Below are 22666 nucleotides of genomic sequence, written 5' to 3'. Positions count from 1 at the left end.
TAATAATTTATAATTACATTGTAATAATTAATAATAATATACAATTTCTCTACATATTCTATCATCAATAATAAAGTAGTAAAGAAGAAAACGTCTGACATAAATATCAAATATAGTCGATATGTAAATATTTTTGTACTTATAAAAAAACATTACATCAAGTCACTTATAGGAATAAAATAGAGAATATCAAAGCAGCTGAGTCAAGAAATTATAGTAATAAATATCATTTAATGGTTATAAAAATAGTAATTAAATGAAACTTTTTTACAAAGAAAAAGTCACCTCAAGGTTCTGTTAATTTGAAATACTTGTTTTATTATTTGTTAATTTGAAGTACGTAGTTTATTATTATTTATGTATTCATAAGACTTAAATTGGATTGTAAGTGATTCTAACCTATCTATAAATGTAGCTAACCATAAAAAATAAATGAAAAAGGTTTAAATACATATTCTTTTTCATTTATTTTTCTATTGTTATGTTTATCAAAACTAATGAGTTAATTGTAAAATTTTCTAATGAAAACGTTATAATTAAATTTTCGGTTAGATCTAATGAGGTATAGCATAAACTACATTAAACAGATAAAAGGAAAAATAGAAATCGGATTTTGAAACATATATATTATAAATACACCTGAAAAGTAAATGTGTGAATTGTACAAATATTATTCACTTATTCATTTCAATATTTTACTTAAAAGTAAAAATATTTTACTTATAATATAAATTTATATAAATATCAGAATAATACTTTTATTGAAATTTAATTAATTTTTATTTTCCAAAAATGAAGTTCTCTATCACTACCTGCACAAATATATGGATATTTATAATGCCAAGACAAACCTCCTACAATTTTAACTTTCCCATGTAATATAACTTGTTTTAACTTAAAGTTACTAACTTTTAATAGATTATCAGGTCTGCCAATACTAGCTACAATATGTTCATAACTAGGAGAGAATTTGATTAATAAACCACCTTCAATATAAAGTGTTCCAGATTCTAGTGGTCGACTAAAATCATAAATATCTTTAATATATTATGTATAATTAAGAAATATGAATGTTATGATCCAGAGATAATAAATTGTAGAACTAAACTCTTACCTTGGCCTAGATACATCCCATAAGAGTAATTCTCCAGCTGCTAAAGATACAACTTTTAATGGATTAGAACACCAATCTGCAGAGGATAAAGGAAGTACTCCTGCATCAAGTGAAATAATTGCTTGTTGATTTCTAACATTGTACATATGAATCAATCCATTTTTTTCTGCAACTAACAACTTTCCAGATTCTTCACTATGCCAGCATACACTCATACCAGGTGATGTTAAATGAAATGTTGAAATACACTTTTGATCTTCTTTAACAGCCCAAAGCTTGCAAGTATGATCATCAGATGTTGATGCTAATAATTCACCCTCAGGTTCATAAGAAATTGAATTTATATAATCTATATGGCCTTCTAAAATCTTAAATAATATAATTTACTTTATAAAGCCTGAATTATGACATTATTATTATTATTATTATTATTATTATTATTATTATTATTTATTATTACTATTACTATTATTATAATTATTATTTTCTAAGAAAATGTACCTCATATATATTAACATCATTTAAATTACTATTATACATTCGTATTCTAAAATCTGTACCAGCAACACAAAATGTAAGAATTTTAGGAACAACACTTAAGGTTGTTTCTGGACTCCATGCAATAGCATTTGGTCTAGTGTCATGATGAAAGGTTCTAATTAAATTATAAGCTATGTCTTCCACAGTATCATCTTCATCCTATAAAATTTAATAAATGTGTTAACATATATTTGATATAATAGAATTTAACTACTAATGTATCAAGAATTATAATTTTAGTTATAATTTTAATTATAATTTAAGTTAAAAATACTTTCTCGAAGTTATAATACAACATATAATACATTAAAATGATGTACTTTATATCAAAATTTGATTTACCTGAAATTTGATTGTACCAATTATGACTTCTTCTTTTAAACCAATACAAATCAGTTGCTGGGACCATTCGTAAGGAGAAAATTCTACACAATAGATTTGTCCTGATAAATTTAATTTAATCGTAGGAGGTGTACTCAATGTTTCATCCATCTCTTATCATTAATTATAAAATGCTATACATGCATCAAAATTGAGCGGCATAACCTTAAAAGCAGACGCAAGGAAAAACCTCGTGGCTTTCGAACAATGGTTGTTTATAATCTGTAGAAACGTATTCTATTCTTTTCTAAGCGGGATATAATCATAGAAAAAGTATAATGCAGGTTAATATAAAGTTAGCAATTCATATTTTTGTCCAACAATTTTCACATACACGATATATTACCAACATTTGTTTATACATTTAATAAATAATTCTTAGAAATTAAAATATTTTTTTTATACGTAGATATTTAAATTCATTTAAAACTATAATAAGTAGTAGAATACAATCTTAAACATGATTTTCATCTTACATTACATGGACAATGTTATTATACAAAAATGAATAAATAGTAACTGTAACGTGATTGGCTACTGACTTAACACGTTCACGCCGGCGCGTACCACCAGTGGCTCACTGTCGAGTCCTCCATTGGGCGACGTGTTCCATCGATGATTCATGCTCGAGTCTTCCATACACTTCAATCTTCTGTAGAGTGAGCGTACCACCAAAAATATAATTTGTTTAGTAATTAGAAAAAATTGCTATATAGTTGAAAATTTTAATAATGAAAATTTTAATAATGAAAATTCAACAAGTATATTAATAGAAAAAGCAGAATGAAGAAAAGCATGAATATAAGAGCCGCCTTACGGAGAGAAACGAAAGAAGAACGCTGGCGTGAACGTGTTAAACCACAATTAGAAGATTTAATTAAAAGCACAAAATAATTATGTATGTAACAGTGTACCATATTAGTCTTCTGCATTATTTATTTTGAACCTAGCGATACATTCATTGAATTGTAATAAGTTTTATAAATTCGATAACGCAAATAAAATTACTAGGAGGTTAAATTTAATTAATATGTTTAGGTTATGATATTATGTATTTAGGTTATGATATGATATTTTGTAGTACGTAAATAATGAATATATATAATTGTGAAAAAATAAAAATCCTAGATGATATTGATATTTATTTAGAATATATCTTGTCATTATATGAAAAATATGTATTTCCTGAAATTGGATCTTAATACATATGTATATAAAAATGCTAAAAATACATTGTAATTTTTCTATACATCTGTTGATACTTTTTATAAGTTTTAAAGTTTATATCTACTAATCCGTTTTTGGGACTAAGAGATTTAAATCAGCATTTGTCAATGATGATCCTAAAAACTTTTCTTCACCACCACGCACAGATAAATTTGTTGTAATAATATTAGTTTTTCTTTCATCCATCATTGCAGCTTGTAACCAATTTGAACTGTTACATTTTGTACAGCTATGTAGAGGTAGTTTTTCAAGACTAACTGTTCTGTTACCACAATCTGAACATTTAAAGAATCTTTTAATAGCATTTATTACACGAAGTGGATGTTTTTGTTTTTTACAAAAATCTGAACTTGAAAATGCAGTGTATTTACATATTAAACATCTTACAGCTTTGCATTCTATTTTAAAGGTTGATAACATCTTTTTTTCCATTTTTTCTGTTATTTCTAATTTATTGAAATATTTTTCTTGTTCTTTTTCATATGATTTTTCTATGAGATCTACATGCACAGATTTAGTTTCCATTAATTTCTTAAAATTATTTGGTAAAGAATTAGACTTTTTTGATTCTTGTGTTTCTTCCATGTGTTCAATAATTTCTCTTGTACGTTTGGTACCTCTTTTTTCTCCCTTTTCCAAGCTTATCTTATTTGGATTTTTGGGCTTAATTATACCATTCTGTTGAACCCATTTAATTGCATTTCTTTTTGCAATATCAATTTGTCTTTTAGTAATTGGTTGAGAAAAATCAATTTTACCATTATTACAACCTATACCTAAACGTGGTGTTGATAATAAAGATATTCCTGTATTTATCATTTTCTTTTCTTTATTTTCTGTAATAGTACGACTTCCATTTTCAATACTTGTGGATTGTGAAGATGATGGTACTAATTCCATCTTTAATTGTTTATTACTATTCCAAACTTTTAATTTATTTATTTTTTCATAATCTTTTGCTTTTTGATTATATTGTAAATCTACAGAAATGATACCTTTTTTTATTTCTGTGTTATTTTTATTAGATTTAGATTTATCATAATCCACTTCAGAAAGAAGAGCTAAACGTTTTTGATCATGCGTACGTAATTTGACACTTTCCTGTGCACGAATTGGAGTAAATGGTTGCATACCATTACTATTGAAAAATCGTGAAGTTTGTTGAGATTTACTTTTAGGAAGATCGGATGAAAATCCACGAACATTATTGTTTGATCCTAAATCTGCTCGTTTAGAACATTTTTTATATTCTTGTTTGACATGATACACACAAAATTCACATCGATTAATATTTACAATAGCAGTACATGGTTCTCCATTTTTCTTTGTTGACTTGCATTTTCCCATATCTTTTGATTTTCCAATGATCAACATTTTTTGAGGAGTATCAATAGACAATGTTGCTTGATCAATTTGATCCTTAGATTCCATAATATTTGGATTTAGAATACCAATTACAGTACCAAGAGTAGTTTTCCAAAATGTTTTATAAGCAGCACTAAATAAAAAAATAGAAACTGTTGCCATGTTTTCAGATAAATCAGTAATTTTCCATATACTATATGATGAACCTTTTTGTGAAGTTTTAGTAGGTGATTTGTTAATTAATACTCCAGCTATTACCCAATCATTAGACAATGTACCTGATATTATACATGTTTTAATTTTAGAGACTGTTATAGCTGATTTACCATTCATTTGTTCTCTCATTTGTTTAAAAGATATAAGTGGATTAACAATTCTTATTCCAAAAAAAGGATCGCAATGAACATTATTTTGCACAGGTGATAAATTTGTAATATTATTGTTTGATGTAATACTTTTAACAGCAAGCGATCTACTATCTTTTTCATATGGTGTACAAGTATCTTTCTTTTTTACTTCATCTTTCTTTAATAAAAGTTTTATATTACGTCCATATTCAGAATACTTTTGTTCCTCAAAATAACGTTTGTCTTCATCATCTGAAGAATCAATATTATCACCGAAAAGTTCGTCAATATTTTCAGTATTATTTGGCTTCGGATTACTAGCGTTGCACTTACTATTATCTACTTTGTCAATACATGCATTATTAGATATAGAATCCAAAAAATTATAGTCCATTTCTTTAATAGTTTTAGTTTTTGTAGATCCATTTTCTTCTACATCACTGTTTGATAAAAGATCACTCAAAATATTAGCTCCATCAGAATCATTATCACTATCCATATTTGAAATCGATAAATTTCTGATAAAATATAAACATTAAGGTTATTCACCACTTTTTGCTCGTAGCGTATGAGACTTTAGCGACAGGTATGGCAAAATATGAACTACAAGACAATAAGAAAACATTGTTCCCATGAGTCCCCATCGGTATATAAATTATATAGGTTATACTCCTGTAATACATAATATACATCAAAGTCAATTAAACGTTTGTTTATTTTTCTTGATATTGCATGTATTTATCTATCTGGAGATCAAGATTTAATTTTATTAAAATATAAAATTAAAATCATTTTATAATATTATTAATGTTTAAATATTAGATTATTGTGCTTTGTTTATATCACAATATGGTTTAAACAGCTATAAAATTAGTAAATTAATCTTTTAATCTAAAGCATTTGGAAAGAGAAGGCTTTAATGTTTATTATAGAAAAGTACAATTTCTTAAAGATCTCAAGAAAAACAACCAAATTAAGTGACAAAAAGGAACAGATATCTTTATGAGATATTGCCAAGTAAATTGCTTATATTGTATCTTGTTTTTTTAAATATATTTTTTCTTCTTTTATTCTTATAAATCACCATTATCATATAAAATATAGGATATACATAATTTATTTGTATATTCTATATTATGTATGATAATGTAGAATCTACATAAGCTAGATATATAATTATATTCTTCTACTTTTCTTCTTGTAATTATTCTTATTTTTATATTATTATATTATGTATTATTATATCATATAACATTTTTAAATTAAAACATTTAAATAACGATTAATTAGAATATATAAAGAACTACTCCTACTGAAGAAACCAAGAAGAACAATATTGAGAATTTTATTTCATAGATAGTGTGGAAATGAACAAATATTCTGAATTATATAATATAATATCTAGATATATAGGTAATCATTAATTATTATATTCACCAAATAATTAACAAAATCTTAATTTCAGTCATAAATTTATATACTTTGTAGTTGTTCCTGGAATTCTACTATATCCAATCTATTTATTTAAAAGTATTAGCAATGTAAAGTGTTAGTACTTTAATATTTAATTAGAGTTAAATTAAAGGTATTTTAAAAATAAATTGAAATATGCAGCCATTCGCTTGACAATACTTGCGTTATATGATCTATAATTATATTTCAATATATCTGCATTTGAAATTTTATCTTTAAAATGAGTCCTTGTTCATCAAAATTGTTTAAGTATTAATCTGTATCTTATTGTTATATTATAAATTTATACTGTAACATTAAAAAATCAGGGATGATGCACAGCTTTAATGTATTAAGTCTTAATATATAACAGTACTATATAAATAATTAATTGTAGTTTCATTAACACGGAAATATAACTACAAGTTAATTTGTCAAATAATATCATTTTCTTTATTTATAATTCTGCAAAAAAACTTATATAAATATAGTTGACACTTTTTATATTATATACTAATATAGATATAAATAATAATAAATAATGTTATTAGAAACAATAATAACTATAATAACAATAATAACGTAGTAAATAATAATGTAATATTTGCAGAACTCAATGTGAAATATAAATAAAATTATATAATATTTTTTTCAGTAAAATTCATATTTTACAGAAAATTTAACAGAAGGCCTCAACAATTTCAGACACATGTAAGTTTTATATAATATATTAATCTATTCTGATCTATAGTATAAAGCAGTTTATTTGCTTGCAAATATAATACGTTTATTTTTGCTTAAAGCGTGTATGGTAATATACACACACACACACACACACATATATATATATATATATATATATATATATCATGTATATGACCTAAATTGGTATTACTTTTGTTTAAATCTTTCTGCATAAACAACACGCATGTGCAAACACATATACATACATATATATGTATATGTATATGACAAATTTATATACTGCTCTTCCATTTTCTATATGACTTGCAAAATATACTGTAATTTCCAGTATATTTAAGAATTGTACTCTCATATTACAAGCGTCATCTTGCACATATCCGATTATCTTTAACATTGTATATTATTTAAATGGAATAATGTAGGAAATAATACTTGAAATTAGATTCTATGTATATGGAATTCTAAATAAGAATTGTATATTTATAAGGAAGGCAATCAACACAATCCACCTTCATAGTCATCAGAATCTTCTTTTGTATCTAAAGTTTGTAGAGTTATATTAGATTTCTCATCTTCTATTTTATTTGGTATTTGTTCCATTGTATCATTAGATACAGTAGCAGTAGCAGCCGTAGTATCGGCAACAGTGGCAGCAGCAGCAGCAGCAGCAGTAGTAGCAGTATCATTTTCTTTCTATAAAACGAATAAACATAAACATATTATGAATGTATATTTAAAAGAAAATTATAAATATTCATCTTATATACTTACAGAATTGACTTCAGCTTCAACTGTAGCCTGCCCAGTTAATTTGGTAGCATTAGGTGATACATATGACTCTGCTGCATTTGCCCTAATACCTACGGGTGGTACAGCATATACTTGTTGTGGTAGAGGTAAACCTCGAGCAAGTTTTGCATATTCAACATCCATGTGTTTAATAAAAGGACTGTTTAGTGCAGATCTAGCTGCATCTGCATCTTCATTATCATATGCTTGTAAAAGCATTTCCAAAGTTTGAACCTATTTAATAAGTTAATGATATTATTAATGCTAAAGACAATCAGTAGAGAGCAATTTATATAATATATTTATTTTTAAAAATACCTCAGGTGCATCACAATAATTGCCCCATTCTTTAAATGCCTTTTCTGCTGCAACTTGATCACCACGTGCTAGTTGTACTAATACTAATGCTACTGCCAGACGGCCAACTGATGGTATATGATCTATTTGTTGATGCATTCCTATTTCTCTGCGAATGGCATCTGCAGCTTGATCATACATTTGCAGTTTTACCAAAAGCCTTCCTACCTTGCTCATATATTCTGCTGCTTGTCTAGGACTATCTTCACCCTTTAATCAAAAGATTTTTTTATATAACCCATATTATATATTATCTTATGCAATAAATAATTTATACCATCAGAATATCTGCTGCACGCTTAAACAATTCTAAAGCTTGTTCTGGCTGTGTAGACTCTATCATTTTTCCTGCTTTATCAAGTACTGTAGCACCTGATTCAGGTGAACCATGCTGTTGGTACAAAGAACAAGAACTATGTGCAAGTTTTGATACTTCTGAAAGATTGCCCATTTCCTTGCAAATTAATAAACTTTGTTCTATACTCCTGAAAACATATCTTGATGACTTCAAATACAAGATAATATCAATACTTTTCTTTGTAGTAAACAACAACTTAATATATATAACAATAAATACTTACTTTGCCGCATGAAACCATCTATAATATGATTCAGGATAATAAATATAGTCAAATATATAATAACATCAATTAATTTTACCACAACATATATATAATATGATGATATTGATTTATCAAAGGATACGCTCTATTTTGTTTATAACAATCAGAAGCTTTCATTAAACAATCTCTACACTGTTGATATGATTTAGCAATTCGAAAACAAGTAGCTAAAATAAATTAAAATTAATATATATTATTAAGATACATCATTTGTAAAAGTGATAAAATATTTTACCTGCATGTGTATATTCATCAGCAGCAAAATCGAAATCAGGCTTCCATTTCAATAAAGAAGTTTTTAAGCTGTAACAATAATAACAAGACAAACATTTTTTATTTCATGTTAAAAATTAAGTTCTTCATATTATTTCTTTTCTCGTTCAATAATAATACCTTTTCTCAGCTTGCCGTATGTGAGCATTGCCTTCTTCGATTTTTGACATTTTTCTCCAAATGGTGTAAGTTGGTAATTACCCTTCTCTTCAATAAATCCTTTTGTTAAGGAATGAAATAGTGTTCGATTCCAATATCACTTGTGACAGGTACTTCTTGTCAAGGCACTGTGCACTCTTTTTATTCCATAAAATTGATATTCTTAGTTAGAACAAGTGTAAAACAAGATTTTTCGTACTTCATGTAATTGTCAACGCGAGATGGCGCTGTCCGATACAAATACGATTGTTTTTATTGGTCTTGTCTACAAACTCGGTAAATAAAAATATGATACATAAATAAAAGATTTATCGCGATTAATCGAATTAATTATTATATTTATATAATCTTAAGTTACAAAATATATATTCTTTTTTTGACAATAAATGAAAATGTCGATAGATGACATCTAGCGGAGGATTATAGAATGTCTATACTACATTCATAATCCATTCTATTTAATTTTCTTTAGTTTCGATTTTATAATCGAATTTTTGTGATTGTTTACTACAATGGCCCTTAGCGGGAAACAGCGGGAAAGCAATAGGGCAGTGCATTGTAAAACCTTATTTTTCATTGGAAGTATTATATTTCGGAAGAAATAAAAGCGTGCATGTACATACATAACATTAAATATTGAAGGTAAATGCAATATTTAGACATTACTTTAAATTTATATTTTTCTATGTATAATGATATATAACCTATACGAACTGTGTATTACTTTGTTTGATAATATACATATGTAAATATATGTTGATAAGTTGTTAAATAAACACTAAATACACGTTATCTTTTTATAATTAAAATATGTATTATATAATATTTATTTTACTATATTATTTTCATTTAGAAGAAACAATTTTCTTAGTACATTCAGCTAATTCACGTTTTATTCTTTATTTTCTTTACTTAGGCTTTTATACAAAATAATTAAATGGCTGAACGATTAGAAGATTTAAACCTTCCAAATGCGGTTGTTACTAGAATTATAAAGGAAGCTTTACCAGATGGAGTTACTATAGGAAAAGATGCAAGAACTGCTATTGCTAAAGCTTCATCAATTTTTATTTTATATTTAACATCGTCAGCAAACATAATAGCCAAAAAAGCAAATCGTAAAACTATTAGTGGCACAGATGTTATACAAGCAATGGCAGACATAGATTTTGATCAGTTTGTAGATCCTTTGCAAGAATCTTTAGAAAATTTTAAAAGAACTCAAAAAGAAAAGAAAGATGCTACAACAAAGAGAAAGCAGATCAAGAAAGATGAAGATGAAATAGTTGAAGATGAAGATACTGGAAAGGAAATTACAACTTTATAACATAGTTGAGAATAACTTTTTGTATTAATACTTCTTGATAATATAAAGTCAATCGCAAAAGTGCAGTTTTTTTTATATTATGTATTTATTATTATAACCATTATATATAATAATTATCAAATATACAAGTATGATGTTTACTTTTCCATAGTTATATTTATTCTTTTATCTTGTGAAGAAAGATAAAAGTATCACTTACATTTTATAACAACAATAATTTTTGTACATATTTGTTTACTATATCATAATGATATAATTTCATATATCATTTTTTCTTATCATATAATTGAATAGATTAATTTTGTACATAACCAATTTATATTTCAATATTATAAGAAATATTTACAATTAATATGATAATTATTAGTTGTTTATAAAAATGTCATACAAATATGGGTTTACAAATATTTTACTCTACATATCTCTTGCCGTTGTCATTAGAATAAATCAAATTTCGAAATTAACTTAGATTACTCATCTTTGATTTAAATATTCAATATCATTTATATAGTATGTAGAAATAAAGTTATATTACTATAGAATCACATTTAATATAAAACTTGAAAATTGTAGCAGATTAAAATGCCTACCCAAAATCTTAATCTATTTAATTTTCATTGTACTTGGCTTAAATGCAAAATTATTTTTTATTCTACAACCTTTATAGATTACTTAGAAAATTTGATTAGCATATTTATTCTTATTATAGAAATGTGATGTATACTGGGGACTGATATGTTATAGTAATATTTTATATATAAAATCTAGCTCTTTAATTTTAGTATGGTCTCTCCAAACCAAATATATAGTTTTTGTATTACTTAATTATATGCGAGAAGTTTTTTAAATAATATCCAAATTTTATTTTTTTTATTATTAAAATATTACTTTTTATAACAAATAGTAGAATAAAATTATGATATCTACTTTTTTCAATATTTGCTTTATATGATCTATTTCCAGCAGTTTTTCAATTGAATAATATACATAAACTATTATATTGCATATATTTAGATCATGCCTAACAATAAAATCTATAAACAATATAATTGAAGGGACCATTTTATTTAGTAATATTTAATAATATTTCAATAATAGAAAAATTATAAATCTTTAATTTTCACTTGGGTAATATTCATATCACTTTGGCAAATTTCATTCATCTTAATTATTTATACTTTAAGTCATTAGAAAAACATGTATACGAATATGTAGTATTCTTATTTTTTTATTATGACTATAGATGTTTTTATAAAAGAAACATTTTTATAAAGTTTATGCTAGATTGTATATGTGATCTAATTTATTAATTAAATTAATGAAGTTTATAGAGAAATATGAAATGCATAATAAATAAATGGTCACATCTAAACACAACAATAAACATCAGTTATTAGTAAAAATGCTGTATATATGTAATATATCTTTTTTTTATTACGTGTATATTACGTACTGTATCTTAAAAATAACCAGTAACTGGTACTCTAATCTTTTAAAAAAGGCATCTCATGGCTTATGGCTTTAAAAATTTTCATTTTGCGTTCTATAATACTTCGGCACATGGGACATTCCGATGAAACCATATTTGCACAATTTGAGCAACAACATAAATGTCCACATGGTAGAAAAATTACTTCACACTATAAAAATCAAAAACAATAAAAGTAATGATATGATAATAAATTATTTTTATGTAATTACTTATATTGTTGTAAAAAGAGATAAAAGTATTACAAAAATTAACAATATTTATCTAATAAAAAATATCTATTAAACTCACTTGTAAATCAAGACAAACGACACATTCAGCAGTATTAATACTTTTTACAATATCAAGTTCGGGTTGATTATAACTAGTAGAAGCTTCTTCAGGTGGTGCAGAAGGCAATATTGGTGAGTTATCTTCATTTGTTTTTATTTCAGCCAAATAATTTTCAGCAGCCATTTTTATAGCAGTGCGATCCCGTTCATTTGTTATACCAATCTGCAAAGTTATATTATTTTTTAGCTGTATATAAATTAAAAATGCATTTAAATTGTTAAATTAACTATTTTAAAAATTTATGCTAATAAATGTTACGAACAGCTTGTAATTGTTCATCATTAATGTTTGGTAGTAAAGATGGTAATGTAGCTAAAAAAGGTAGGCAGTGTAGTGCTCCTGCAATTGCAACATGCCGCACTAACGTAGGTTCTAACATCTCTAATAAACCCTGAGGACGAGTTTCCATTAACGAATGGTACTGCATTAACCAAAATTGACTGCTTCTTCTCAAATCCTTCAAAATAAATACAAAATTAAAGAAAAATAAAATAAGTCAAATTGATATCTAAATAAAATAAAAATAAAGCAGGTAATTACACTACTAGATCGTTTTTGTTCAATATGATTAATGGTTTCCAGAAGTTGATCTCTTCTATTTTTTTGTTGTTCTAATAAACTGATAAGAATAGCACTTAATGCTACTCTTCGTTCAGCAATCTCATTCTGCAAATTCATAATATTTTATGAATAAAGAAAAAGAAAGTCTATTATAAAATATAATTGACTGAATTTTCTTACAAGTTGTTGGTTTATTTCAAATTTTCTTCTTTCTAGTTCTATATTAGTTAATGCAGCTAACTGTGATTGGACCAAATTCACTTGTTGCATAATACTCCAAGATCGTGCATCACTGCGTTCTAATAAAGCTGCTACTGCAACCTTTTGTAATACTTCATCTTGACGTATTTTGTCAATAAGATCTTGTCTACTTTTTTCTTGATTTTGTACAATTTGTGCAAGATGATCATTCTGCCTTACTTCTCTGCAATTTTAAAATTGTAACAATTGAAAAATATTTATTGAAATTATTTAGTGAAATACTAACAAAGATAATAATGATTGTGCAGTATAATTTTTGTAGTTCGTATGTTCTTCCAATTTTCTTGTCCTATATAATTCTTCTTCCAATAATTCTTCCATTGCCACTAAAAACAAAAATATTTATATATATATATTTTATATATTTTAATTATTTAAATTATTAAATATACGAAATTTACAGAGAGTATCCTTTGTACGAAATAAGAACTGTTCTGAATGACAAGATGATAATAATTGCATTTCTTCTTGTGCTTCTCGTTCTAATAGTTCAGCTTGAGTTTGTCTTTCTTCTTCACTATTTCTCAGAAATTCTTTTATTACATTATCAGCTTCTTTTTCAGCTAAAAATGAGTGAATATTATTGTTGAATTACGAATAAATGTTAGATAATATGAATTATGCTTAAATTAGATAAAGAATTGTTATAATTTTATAATTGTCTTTATTAATAAATTTGAAAATAACAACAAAACTGATATACCATTAGAAATGTAGGAAAGCAGACGTGCTCTATTAATGTCTCTTTCTTTTTGTACTTTTTCTAATTTGTGTTCTAACTGAGTTTGTTGTAGTGCCAAGTCTTTTAACAGCTGAAATTAAGAATGCACAGTGCATTTGATTATAAAGTTTTGCCTTATATTTAAGATAATGAATTTAACCATTAATGTCAAACACATAGATCTGAAATACCTTCTGTTTATGTGACTTTAACATAGATTGAACCTCAATTTCATATTCTTTCTGTTGTTTTATATTTCTTTCTACTTCTAATAATGCAAATTGACGCTGCTCCTGTAAAATAAATAATCTTATAGTATAAATTTTATGTAGAAATAAATAAACATGTATTACTTGAATAAAATTCAAAGAATTAATTGTAAAATTGTAGAAACTTATTATTTTATGAATGAAATAAAAATAGTTATGTTAAATTATAATAAACAATAAAAAGCAATGATACTGATACAAAATATTTTGAAACATAAAAATAGCTATGCATGCCTTTGCTTTTTCTAACTGCTGCAATGTTTCCTAAAAACAGAAATAAGAACATTATGACATGCATTACAACACCAAAAGGCAAGCTGTCAACATGCAATACCTGCACATCGCTATTCTTATCATAGTATATTGCTTGTACATTTTCAGAGCTTGTCTCTCTGGACAAGTCATTATCTGAAACTGAATCTTCAGGGGAATATTCAATTCCAGATTCATTTGCTAAAAATGCAATGATTACAATAGTACCCCCACTCAAAATATCTTCAGGTGGATAAGATAATTTTAATCCATCAATATTTAAACTTGTTATTAATTGTAGATAACCCAGAGATTTAGGAAGTTTTTGAAGAGGTTTATTGTAACTAATATCCAAAGTAATAAGATGCTGAAGTTTACCAATTACTTCTGGTAATTGTTTCAAATTATTTCTTGATACATTTAAGATAATTAATTTATTTAAATGTGCTATTTCGTTGGGTAGTTTGCTTATATTATTTTCTTGTAGATATAATTCCTAAAGTATAAAGAAATGATTTGTTATGTGTATATCAAATAAATTATATATCTATATCTCTTTTTATACAGTATTTTTTTTATATAGTTTATACTTATATGGTTACAAAAATACAGTAATTAGTTTGCAGAAAATGTTATAAAAATCATGTATATTTTTTTGAAAAAATATTTTTTTATATAAGTCACTATATAAAAAGAGATCTAGATATATTTTGTATGTATATTTAAATGAAATATAATGTAATATAATATATATGTGGTTATACCTTGAGTGAAACAAGACACATAATGTCAGGAGGCAAGGTACTAAATTGATTTCCATGAAGATCTAAGACAGTAAGCAAAGATAGATCATTCAAGGTACCTCCACCCGAAAGAGAAGATAACTTATTACGATACATCCATAAGATTTTCTTCCTAAAGACTTTGCATAATGAATAAATCCCAGGTGGCACATGTTTTAGGGCACATTCAGAGATATCAAAAACAGGTTCTGGATTTTCCCTTGCCTATCATATGTTAATAAATAGAATAATTATCATAATACGTATAATATTACTATGAAATTTATTTGAACTTGAATATTTTTTAAAAAAGCTACAAAAAGAAACAACAATAAAAATCAATCATAAAATTATTGTTCTATTGGTATCATAATTAACATTCAATGTCAATACCATAGTAACAACATCATGATTATTTTTAGTTAGACAGAACAAAGTCATGCATCAAGTCAGTGTTATTAACATCATATTTTATATTGGGAGCTGGCTGGTGAATCCTTTGACCATCAACCCCCATCTTTAGTTCAAATACCTTACTATGTACTAATATATTTTATGTAGTTTGAAAAATAATTATAATAAAAGGATCAAATCGATCACGATAATTTACGTTATCGTATAATGAGAATGAGTACGTTAATCGTTAACCTCCAATTATAATGAACACATACCAGATACAACTTATGCTCAAGACGAGCTTTGTAATCCATATTAACTTTGCTCCCATGTTTATTTATCAGAGACATCATTAGTCCTATGTGTCATGACAGCGATATGTGGCATATATAATTTACATTGTCATCGGTTTGCCTTCGATCGTCGTGATGCGATTTCGTTTGCTTTAGCGAAGCACGAACGGAGACACGTATCATCTGTCAAAGCATTCTTCTTATTCACGGTACAACTACGTATATTGCGTCTCTCGCGAACAAGTACGTTAATTGGCAATGTAGTCATTTGCTGTTTGAGTTAAGGGAACATGCACGGAACACCTCCCAGTCAGACATCGAACTAACGCTCGCTATACTTATTATATCTAACCAGACCAATCGCGTACGTGCTGCACAATGTACAGTTGTTGCAGAAAATGTGTTTTACTATTTGTCAATGATGCGCCGATAATATTGCCATTCTTCATTGTAACGTTAATTTCTAATTCTAAAGAATGCATTCGTTAAGAAAGGCATCGAGGCTTGAAATAAAAATATGTCGAATTTATTTCCGTATTATTTATTTTTAAATTTATATATTATTTTCTAATAATGACATTAGCGATAGCTTTTTTTTTATATTTTTTCCTTTATACACACAAAGATTCTAACAATTACACAACAAATGTATCATTTGCTATAAATTTTTATGATAGAGATAAGTTTTCGTCTTCTCCTTATATAACGAGATAATCGATACACAATAATAATTACGATACTAACGCGCTAAAAAAATATTCACAGATGGAAATAACAAATGCTAACAAGCGGTGGACAACGTTTTTAAAAATTCTGCGAATATTCTTTCTGTCGTAATCGATATTCCGTGGGTGTGAGCATTCCTCTGAAACAATATGTGTATAAAGTATATCGTATATATACATATAGGTCAAACGAGCATTTATTTATTATTAATAAACTGCTTCTTACTGAAATATTACTTTAACGTCGTCGATTATTTTGACATTTCATTCTTCATAGATAGAATAGTTAAAAATTAGATCATACAAATTCCAAATACTAAAGAAAAGACAATTCTAGAAATAATTTTGTTAACACCTTAAAACTGTGTCGAAAGAAACGTTGACTCCTTTGTCACACATTCGTTTGTAGAGATGCCAGCAATCCTTCTCTTTGCGTGTTTGAAGTTGAGGCTCCATTTCTATCGGTATTGCGTCTGTGTTCTTTTCTTTCAAAGAAATCTCCGTATTCGGATTGACCTTTTAATAGACAAATACAATAAATTATATAATACGTAACTCTTTTTCGATATATTATTTATGATTAGAATCATACACACACACACACACATATATATACTTAAATCGTCTTACTTTTGGAAGTAAAAATTTTGCAGCCATCATTGTTCGACGCGCGACTGACTGATCGTCCGTTGCTATTGCTTCATTATCCTTTTTGATCTCTACCATCGTTGTTTTTTTATCAAGAACACTGTAAAAATATTACGATATATCAGAATTTTTAAATTACTAGTAATCATATCGTTTATTCAATCTATTTATATCATCTATTATTATCATCTATTCATATGGTATTATATCAACTAGTCAAGAGTAATAGAAGAAATTCGATTATTATCGAAGATACCTTTCAATATCGAAAAAAAATTTATTATAAATTTACATTGTAAATTATTCACAGAAAGTGGAATAAAATGAGAGTGGTCGTACCAGTATGTTATAGCTCTTTTGATAATGTTATATGTATATCGTATCGATCCAGCTCTTTTTTTTCTCGACTATCGTAAATCATGGAGTAATCAAAGCGTATTTCGTGACCTTTATGAAATATTAAAATGCGGATATCGTCGAAGAACCAACTTCATTATGGTAGAACCTACGCGCATCTTCTATATACACTTTGTTGAAAGAAGGAGTATGCTCGACTTGTAATTGTGCTTTTGCTTTACTTATAAATAATAATCTAAATAGGCGTAATATTAACGAAGTATGTGATAACGGATAGATTAATTTTAGAGATCATATTTTTGTGGCTTTTCCAATGAATTTGCTTTTTACTTAACACGACGATTTTTATAGAACAAATCCATAGTAATATGTATTTTTTTGTTTCCTTAGAGAAAACAGAAAGACTTACGCTAAGGTTGAAGTATTGCGTATTCTATGTGGCTTCTTTTTCATATCATCCATATTTCCGATTGGTACGGCTAGACTTCGCATGTCATGCTCCATCAAAGGAACGCATAAAGATTCGCTTTCATCTTGGACAAACGATAGCATCGGTAAAGCCGTTTTGATTTCGTTCGGTTTCCAAAGAATCGATTCCTTGCTCGTTCCGTATTCTTCAAGGTTTTCGGAATCTTTTATCACGATGAAACGATTTTGAGAGAGGCTATTTTTTGTTTTTACACAACCAAACTGTGCTTTTTCCAAAGTGGTATCCTCGTCGAAGGAATCTCTTTGAAAAGAAACTACGAGATGCGTTATTTATTCGTTGAACATTGGTTTCTTGTTATTGTCTAGTCAAATTTATTTTCGATAGAAATAATACGAACATCCATTACGATTAGAGAATATTACATTTTTAAAAATTATTTTGCATATTGCAATATTTTTGAAGATATTGTCATATTGAGATCGTATTAGAAATTCATTTGCACATTGATAAATCTGTTATACGATTTTCTGAACAATCGTTTAAAATAACGGAAGAATGAAGACCGATATAACGAGCTAAATTAAAGTTTGAAAAAATATTTATCGTTGTTCCTATATCTATGAAAGTACGCTTGGAATGTTAAGAAGTCCAACACGTTTTTCGGTTTTATTAGTTCGTTTAAAACTCAAATAAAGTAATTATTGTAAGTTGATTGCGCGTCGAGTTTCAATGAGATATTTTGCTCCATGAAGGGAGGTCCTTGAGGGTTAATAGGGTTGAGAAGAAGTTTGGTCGATTTAACATGTTCAATCGATTATAAGGATAGCACGAAGAAGATAGACAACGCTTTATGAAGAAGACCTTTTTGATAACCGTTAGAAATGGTATAATAGACAAGTACATACTGCAGTTTTCTATGCTTATATAACAAAAGTCTTCGGTAGTAACAGCATGAATTCATTTTATTCGAAGAAAATATATCAGTTTATCGCGTCTATCTAACATTGATCGATTGAAAACTCTTAATTTGTTTGAAACTACACGATTCGAAAGTTTACTCCTAGAAAATATTTCGACGGTTCTATTAAAAATATCGATCAAGGCGTTGCATGAAAATTTTTCATTTATGATCAGTTTGATTCATGCACGATATCTAAGTACAACGAACCAGCGAAAAGATAATTTATGGAATGTGTGCGTCGCGTGTCTCGCACCCTTTGTAATTTGTTCCTTTAATTATCGTTGTACGCCTCACCTCATTGTTACGCCTACGTACGGTTCATCGAATTCCTACTCGGCTTTTATCAGTTTATTATGCGAATGCCGTTCATTTTACGCATCACTTCAAAATTTGAAAAAGTGGTACGATATATAATAGATTAATAAAAAATATGTTATGCAGTTGGAAATTTACGATATTCCAAATTATTTTAATCATATTCTTTCTACATATTGTCCAATATTTTTCATTCATTTTCACGTTCGAATCTTCGAACTTACCTGATTTCACAGGTTTCCTGATATTTCCTGGGATCGGCGTTGTCGAAGTTTTTATGATCGGCGCTGTAGTTAATTTTTCTCGTAACTGACTGATCAATTTAGCCTCGTTTGGTGAATTTTCGAGATCACTGTCGCTTTCGGTCGAACTGATTAAAGAAACCATAGTAATGATATCGTTTGATTTCCCATCGCAATCTTTCGTAGATATTCTACATCGACCTCGTGAACCATTACATTGTTCGTCTTTGCAAGCGGATCCTACGCTGTGTTGACGTTTCTTTATATTTTTTAAACGTTTTTTTATCGGAGCTGATCTTATTGGTCGTGCATAGGACGGCTGACAGTAATTGGGATAGTTAAATTATTGTAAGAAAATTAATTACTAGCATCTCAAAAAACTCTTTAATATATTACCTTCGATAGAATTTCTTTTTTTTTGTCGGTAACAACGTCTTCCTCATTAATTTTTCCTTTATCACTAATTTCGTTTGAACCTTTTTGAACTTTTCCAGAATCACAGGTCGTATCTAGGACGATATTTACTTGAATACGAGATGAACTTCGGCCTTGTAACGGTGCAGAGCTACTTCTTGACTTTCGATTAGGCCTTTGATCGTTTATACTTTTTATCGCATTTTGTGGCCCACTCTTAGCTTCGTTCTGTTTGATTTCCATTGTTCTTTTACACGAAGAGCTTCTTTCGATCGAACTTAATCTCGATGGAATATCGGTATCGTTCGATATTCTCGAGACAGCAGTTTTATCTGTTTCCGTGTATAGAAATGCTCTATTCGTACCGCTTTGAAAATTGGCACGTTTTTGTTTCGCCGACGATACTTCGTTTTGTGTTTTTAAATTGTTTAATGTGGTAGTTTCGGATTTTAATGTTGGTAATTTTATTTTATCGTCTTTCTCGATGCACACTTCTTTTTCATTTTCAACGAATTGATCCGCTGAAACCTGAAAGAAAATATTTATACAAGAAGATTTATTGTCAACAGGATCATGTTGAAGTTATACCTCGATTGTTCCTTCTAGTGTCTTGTTAGTGTTGTTTTCTACATACTTTATCCTCTCGATCGGTCCTGAATAACAAACATCATTTTGAAGCTTCACCGAAGAAGTTTCAACAACTTTAAAGTTGTCCTCGATCACTTTCGTTTTTTTTGGTCTTTTTGTTTCTTTGATGTCCTTGTTCAAATCCGTTCTACTTTCAAGAGAATCTGTACGCTTCGTTATTTGAATTTCATATGAATTATCGTTACGAGAAATATCCGAATTATTGCGATCGGGAATAAGCTGTCTATCTTTCGTCGATTGAAGAATTTTGCTTTTGGAGATAGGTGTCTGTGGTTCCGAAATAGTAGTATAATTCGATGATTCAGAATCGCATCGTTCTTCGACGACACCATGCGCCAAAAATATATCGATATTGGCTTTATTTTCTTCGCGATGTTTCCAGGCAAGTCTTAGTCTTTCCGTTAACTCTTGCCTCGAGTAAAGTATTGATGACTTCTCTTCATTTACAATCATATTCCTGTTCTGACATTTTTTCAAGGCTAACTTCGACTTACCGGTAATTTGTCGTGCAACGACTTCGACATGGTCGATGCTGTCATTCTCGCGATGTCGTTCGCCCCAAGCTATACGTACCTGCAAGATTCAATAGAATTTTTTAATTACAAAACGAAAATAGAAGGAATTCGATTCGTAAATTAAAATTGTTTACTCAGTACGATTAACACAGATAACAATATAAAATGTTCTATTTAGAACAGAATGAACTAATACTATTAAAGATTAAATCAATAAAGGACCTTCGGTCTTAAAGATCCTGATCTCGAATTAACGCGATTTTTTCCAGATCCAATAGGATCGCCATGAATCTTCGGTGATTTCTCATCGTCCGACGTTTTTTGTCGTCTTAGTTGCCATCGTCGTGGTGTAGGCGATTGTAACGAGAGTTGACGAACTCGGGCAACCGATCTACGAGTCTCTGACATTTGTATATTTCTCTGAATAAAAGTATGATTAATGTCTTCAAATGTTTCCATTCGATGCGATGGAAAAGTAATGAAGAATATTTTTCCTATATATTTACAACATGATATATCTATACCTTTGATAATTCGAACAATTATGATTTTCCAAAATAATTGTTGGTAGAATATTTCTTCATATGTGTTAGTAACGGTACGATGTGAAAACTCTTCTCTCATGCGAATGAACGAAGATATGATCGGATCATTCGCATCGTGTTCACAGCACGATCGAATGCCGACTGACGAGTCTCATCCATTGCCCTCTACTATGATCGTTTACAACTACTACCTTACTCGTGATTCAGTACAGAATTTCTACCACCCTCTCACCGAAAGGAAAAGGAGGGTGGTCGAACAGTACGTTGCTTTTTTGTATTTCGTGCAGCTGGTCACGTTATATCCACAACGGCAATTACCTTGAACTCCTCTATACCTTCAACGGATTTTCCGTTGAGGTATTCGAACTCAAGAATCGATCCGTGTTTCATGATTCACGAACTCGCAACTCGAGTTTGAGTTTCTTACGATTAGTTGAGAAACTCGGTATAAGCAGTTTTTGCTTTTTCTTTTCTCGCGATCATTGTACTTAACAACTTTTTAAAGAGAACATCGATTTTATATCTATCTCGTTGCCACTATCATTATATTTTTATTAATATTTTTGAATATTATATTTTAGATATTATAGTTCTTAGGATACTTTAAATTTTATTATAGTGGAAATAAATTGATGATATAAGATCACGAAAAAATATCGTTTACTTAAAGAGAAATCTTCGTTATAAATTTGTATTAATCTTTGACTTTGATCGACATCGTACGAATTTAAATTAGTCCTTCATTAATATATCACCTCGAAGGTGCAATACCTCTTTTCTTCTACTGTCTGCGTGCTATATACAATTCTCGAAATCACTAATAGAACACTCGAAGGTCTACCGGTCATCC

At 28.0% G+C, this 22666-nt stretch overlaps 6 protein-coding genes across 11 annotated transcripts; 1 reads left to right on the top strand and 5 right to left on the bottom strand.

The window, feature by feature from the left end:
- Positions 1 to 173: 173 nt before the first annotated feature.
- Positions 174 to 2289, bottom strand: LOC127063584 (nucleoporin Nup37). The gene is made up of 4 exons (XM_050993567.1): positions 1997 to 2289; positions 1616 to 1813; positions 1115 to 1482; positions 174 to 1021 (listed from the first exon to the last, which is right to left on the bottom strand). Exons 1-4 carry the CDS (start codon positions 2144 to 2146, stop codon positions 769 to 771), a joined length of 969 nt encoding a protein of 322 aa, XP_050849524.1. The 5' UTR covers positions 2147 to 2289; the 3' UTR covers positions 174 to 768.
- Positions 2290 to 3198: 909 nt separating this feature from the next.
- Positions 3199 to 5628, bottom strand: LOC127063581 (protein MCM10 homolog). Of its 3 annotated transcripts, none has more exons than XM_050993563.1 (2): positions 3634 to 5628; positions 3199 to 3537 (listed from the first exon to the last, which is right to left on the bottom strand). In XM_050993563.1, exons 1-2 carry the CDS (start codon positions 5471 to 5473, stop codon positions 3326 to 3328), a joined length of 2052 nt encoding a protein of 683 aa, XP_050849520.1. In that variant the 5' UTR covers positions 5474 to 5628; the 3' UTR covers positions 3199 to 3325. The 3 variants fall into 3 exon arrangements, with proteins under 3 accessions (XP_050849520.1, XP_050849519.1, XP_050849518.1); XM_050993562.1 differs by having other exon boundaries at positions 3199 to 5226; positions 5308 to 5627; XM_050993561.1 differs by having other exon boundaries at positions 3199 to 5626.
- A 675-nt stretch (positions 5629 to 6303) lies between these two features.
- LOC127063583 (gamma-soluble NSF attachment protein-like) lies at positions 6304 to 9496 on the bottom strand. Of its 2 annotated transcripts, XM_050993565.1 has the most exons (8): positions 9294 to 9496; positions 9136 to 9203; positions 8983 to 9067; positions 8859 to 8876; positions 8555 to 8762; positions 8239 to 8487; positions 7903 to 8154; positions 6304 to 7824 (listed from the first exon to the last, which is right to left on the bottom strand). In XM_050993565.1, exons 1-8 carry the CDS (start codon positions 9341 to 9343, stop codon positions 7627 to 7629), a joined length of 1128 nt encoding a protein of 375 aa, XP_050849522.1. In that variant the 5' UTR covers positions 9344 to 9496; the 3' UTR covers positions 6304 to 7626. The 2 variants fall into 2 exon arrangements, with proteins under 2 accessions (XP_050849522.1, XP_050849523.1); XM_050993566.1 differs by lacking the exon at positions 9294 to 9496 and having other exon boundaries at positions 8555 to 8782; positions 9136 to 9200.
- Positions 9497 to 9806: 310 nt separating this feature from the next.
- On the top strand, positions 9807 to 10799 carry LOC127062916 (DNA polymerase epsilon subunit 3). The gene is made up of 2 exons (XM_050991889.1): positions 9807 to 9974; positions 10249 to 10799. The coding sequence occupies exon 2, from the start codon at positions 10270 to 10272 to the stop codon at positions 10657 to 10659; it is 390 nt and encodes a 129-aa protein (XP_050847846.1). The 5' UTR covers positions 9807 to 9974; positions 10249 to 10269; the 3' UTR covers positions 10660 to 10799.
- Positions 10800 to 11871: 1072 nt separating this feature from the next.
- LOC127062914 (E3 ubiquitin-protein ligase LRSAM1-like) lies at positions 11872 to 16324 on the bottom strand. 3 transcript variants are annotated; one of them, XM_050991886.1, is made up of 13 exons: positions 15999 to 16324; positions 15310 to 15552; positions 14628 to 15041; positions 14528 to 14557; positions 14216 to 14317; positions 14007 to 14115; positions 13705 to 13866; positions 13530 to 13629; positions 13223 to 13466; positions 13022 to 13147; positions 12744 to 12938; positions 12440 to 12643; positions 11872 to 12299 (listed from the first exon to the last, which is right to left on the bottom strand). In XM_050991886.1, the coding sequence occupies exons 1-13, from the start codon at positions 16074 to 16076 to the stop codon at positions 12144 to 12146; spliced, it is 2163 nt and encodes a 720-aa protein (XP_050847843.1). In that variant the 5' UTR covers positions 16077 to 16324; the 3' UTR covers positions 11872 to 12143. The 3 variants fall into 3 exon arrangements, with proteins under 3 accessions (XP_050847843.1, XP_050847844.1, XP_050847845.1); XM_050991887.1 differs by lacking the exon at positions 14528 to 14557 and having other exon boundaries at positions 15999 to 16323; XM_050991888.1 differs by lacking the exons at positions 14528 to 14557; positions 14628 to 15041 and having other exon boundaries at positions 15999 to 16322.
- Positions 16325 to 16542: 218 nt separating this feature from the next.
- On the bottom strand, positions 16543 to 21984 carry LOC127062913 (uncharacterized). Its single transcript, XM_050991885.1, has 9 exons — positions 21796 to 21984; positions 21494 to 21691; positions 20697 to 21329; positions 20091 to 20636; positions 19677 to 20013; positions 18156 to 18489; positions 17372 to 17489; positions 17097 to 17257; positions 16543 to 16881 (listed from the first exon to the last, which is right to left on the bottom strand). Exons 2-9 carry the CDS (start codon positions 21677 to 21679, stop codon positions 16821 to 16823), a joined length of 2376 nt encoding a protein of 791 aa, XP_050847842.1. The 5' UTR covers positions 21680 to 21691; positions 21796 to 21984; the 3' UTR covers positions 16543 to 16820.
- Between the last annotated feature and the right edge of the window lie 682 nt (positions 21985 to 22666).

Source organism: Vespula vulgaris, chromosome 4 (genome assembly GCF_905475345.1).
Source record: "Vespula vulgaris chromosome 4, iyVesVulg1.1, whole genome shotgun sequence".
Lineage (NCBI taxonomy): Eukaryota > Metazoa > Arthropoda > Insecta > Hymenoptera > Vespidae > Vespula > Vespula vulgaris.
This window is presented reverse-complemented; position numbering and strand designations above follow the sequence as displayed.

Excerpts from the sequence above, each read along its gene's own strand:
- LOC127062913 (XM_050991885.1), bottom strand. The coding sequence starts at position 21,679 with ATGTCAGAGACTCGTAGATCGGTTGCCCGAGTTCGTCAACTCTCGTTA. Across the intron at positions 20,637-20,696 it reads CACTAGAAGGAACAATCGAG|GTTTCAGCGGATCAATTCGT; the intron begins GTATAACTTCAA and ends ATTTTCTTTCAG. Across the intron at positions 16,882-17,096 it reads TCTTTCGACACAGTTTTAAG|AGGAATGCTCACACCCACGG; the intron begins GTGTTAACAAAA and ends ATATTGTTTCAG.
- LOC127063581 (XM_050993561.1), bottom strand. The coding sequence starts at position 5,473 with ATGGATAGTGATAATGATTCTGATGGAGCTAATATTTTGAGTGATCTT.
- LOC127062914 (XM_050991886.1), bottom strand. The coding sequence starts at position 16,076 with ATGATGTCTCTGATAAATAAACATGGGAGCAAAGTTAATATGGATTAC. Across the intron at positions 14,318-14,527 it reads AGCAGTTAGAAAAAGCAAAG|GAGCAGCGTCAATTTGCATT; the intron begins GCATGCATAGCT and ends TTTATTTTACAG. Across the intron at positions 12,939-13,021 it reads AACAAAAACGATCTAGTAGT|GATTTGAGAAGAAGCAGTCA; the intron begins GTAATTACCTGC and ends TTTATTTTGAAG.
- LOC127062916 (XM_050991889.1), top strand. The coding sequence starts at position 10,270 with ATGGCTGAACGATTAGAAGATTTAAACCTTCCAAATGCGGTTGTTACT.
- LOC127063584 (XM_050993567.1), bottom strand. The coding sequence starts at position 2,146 with ATGGATGAAACATTGAGTACACCTCCTACGATTAAATTAAATTTATCA. Across the intron at positions 1,483-1,615 it reads ATGATGTTAATATATATGAG|ATTTTAGAAGGCCATATAGA; the intron begins GTACATTTTCTT and ends ATATTATTTAAG. Across the intron at positions 1,022-1,114 it reads TGGGATGTATCTAGGCCAAG|TCGACCACTAGAATCTGGAA; the intron begins GTAAGAGTTTAG and ends TTATGATTTTAG.
- LOC127063583 (XM_050993565.1), bottom strand. The coding sequence starts at position 9,343 with ATGTCAAAAATCGAAGAAGGCAATGCTCACATACGGCAAGCTGAGAAA. Across the intron at positions 9,204-9,293 it reads ATACGGCAAGCTGAGAAAAG|CTTAAAAACTTCTTTATTGA; the intron begins GTATTATTATTG and ends TTATTGTTACAG. Across the intron at positions 8,488-8,554 it reads GTGCAGCAGATATTCTGATG|GGTGAAGATAGTCCTAGACA; the intron begins GTATAAATTATT and ends TTTTGATTAAAG.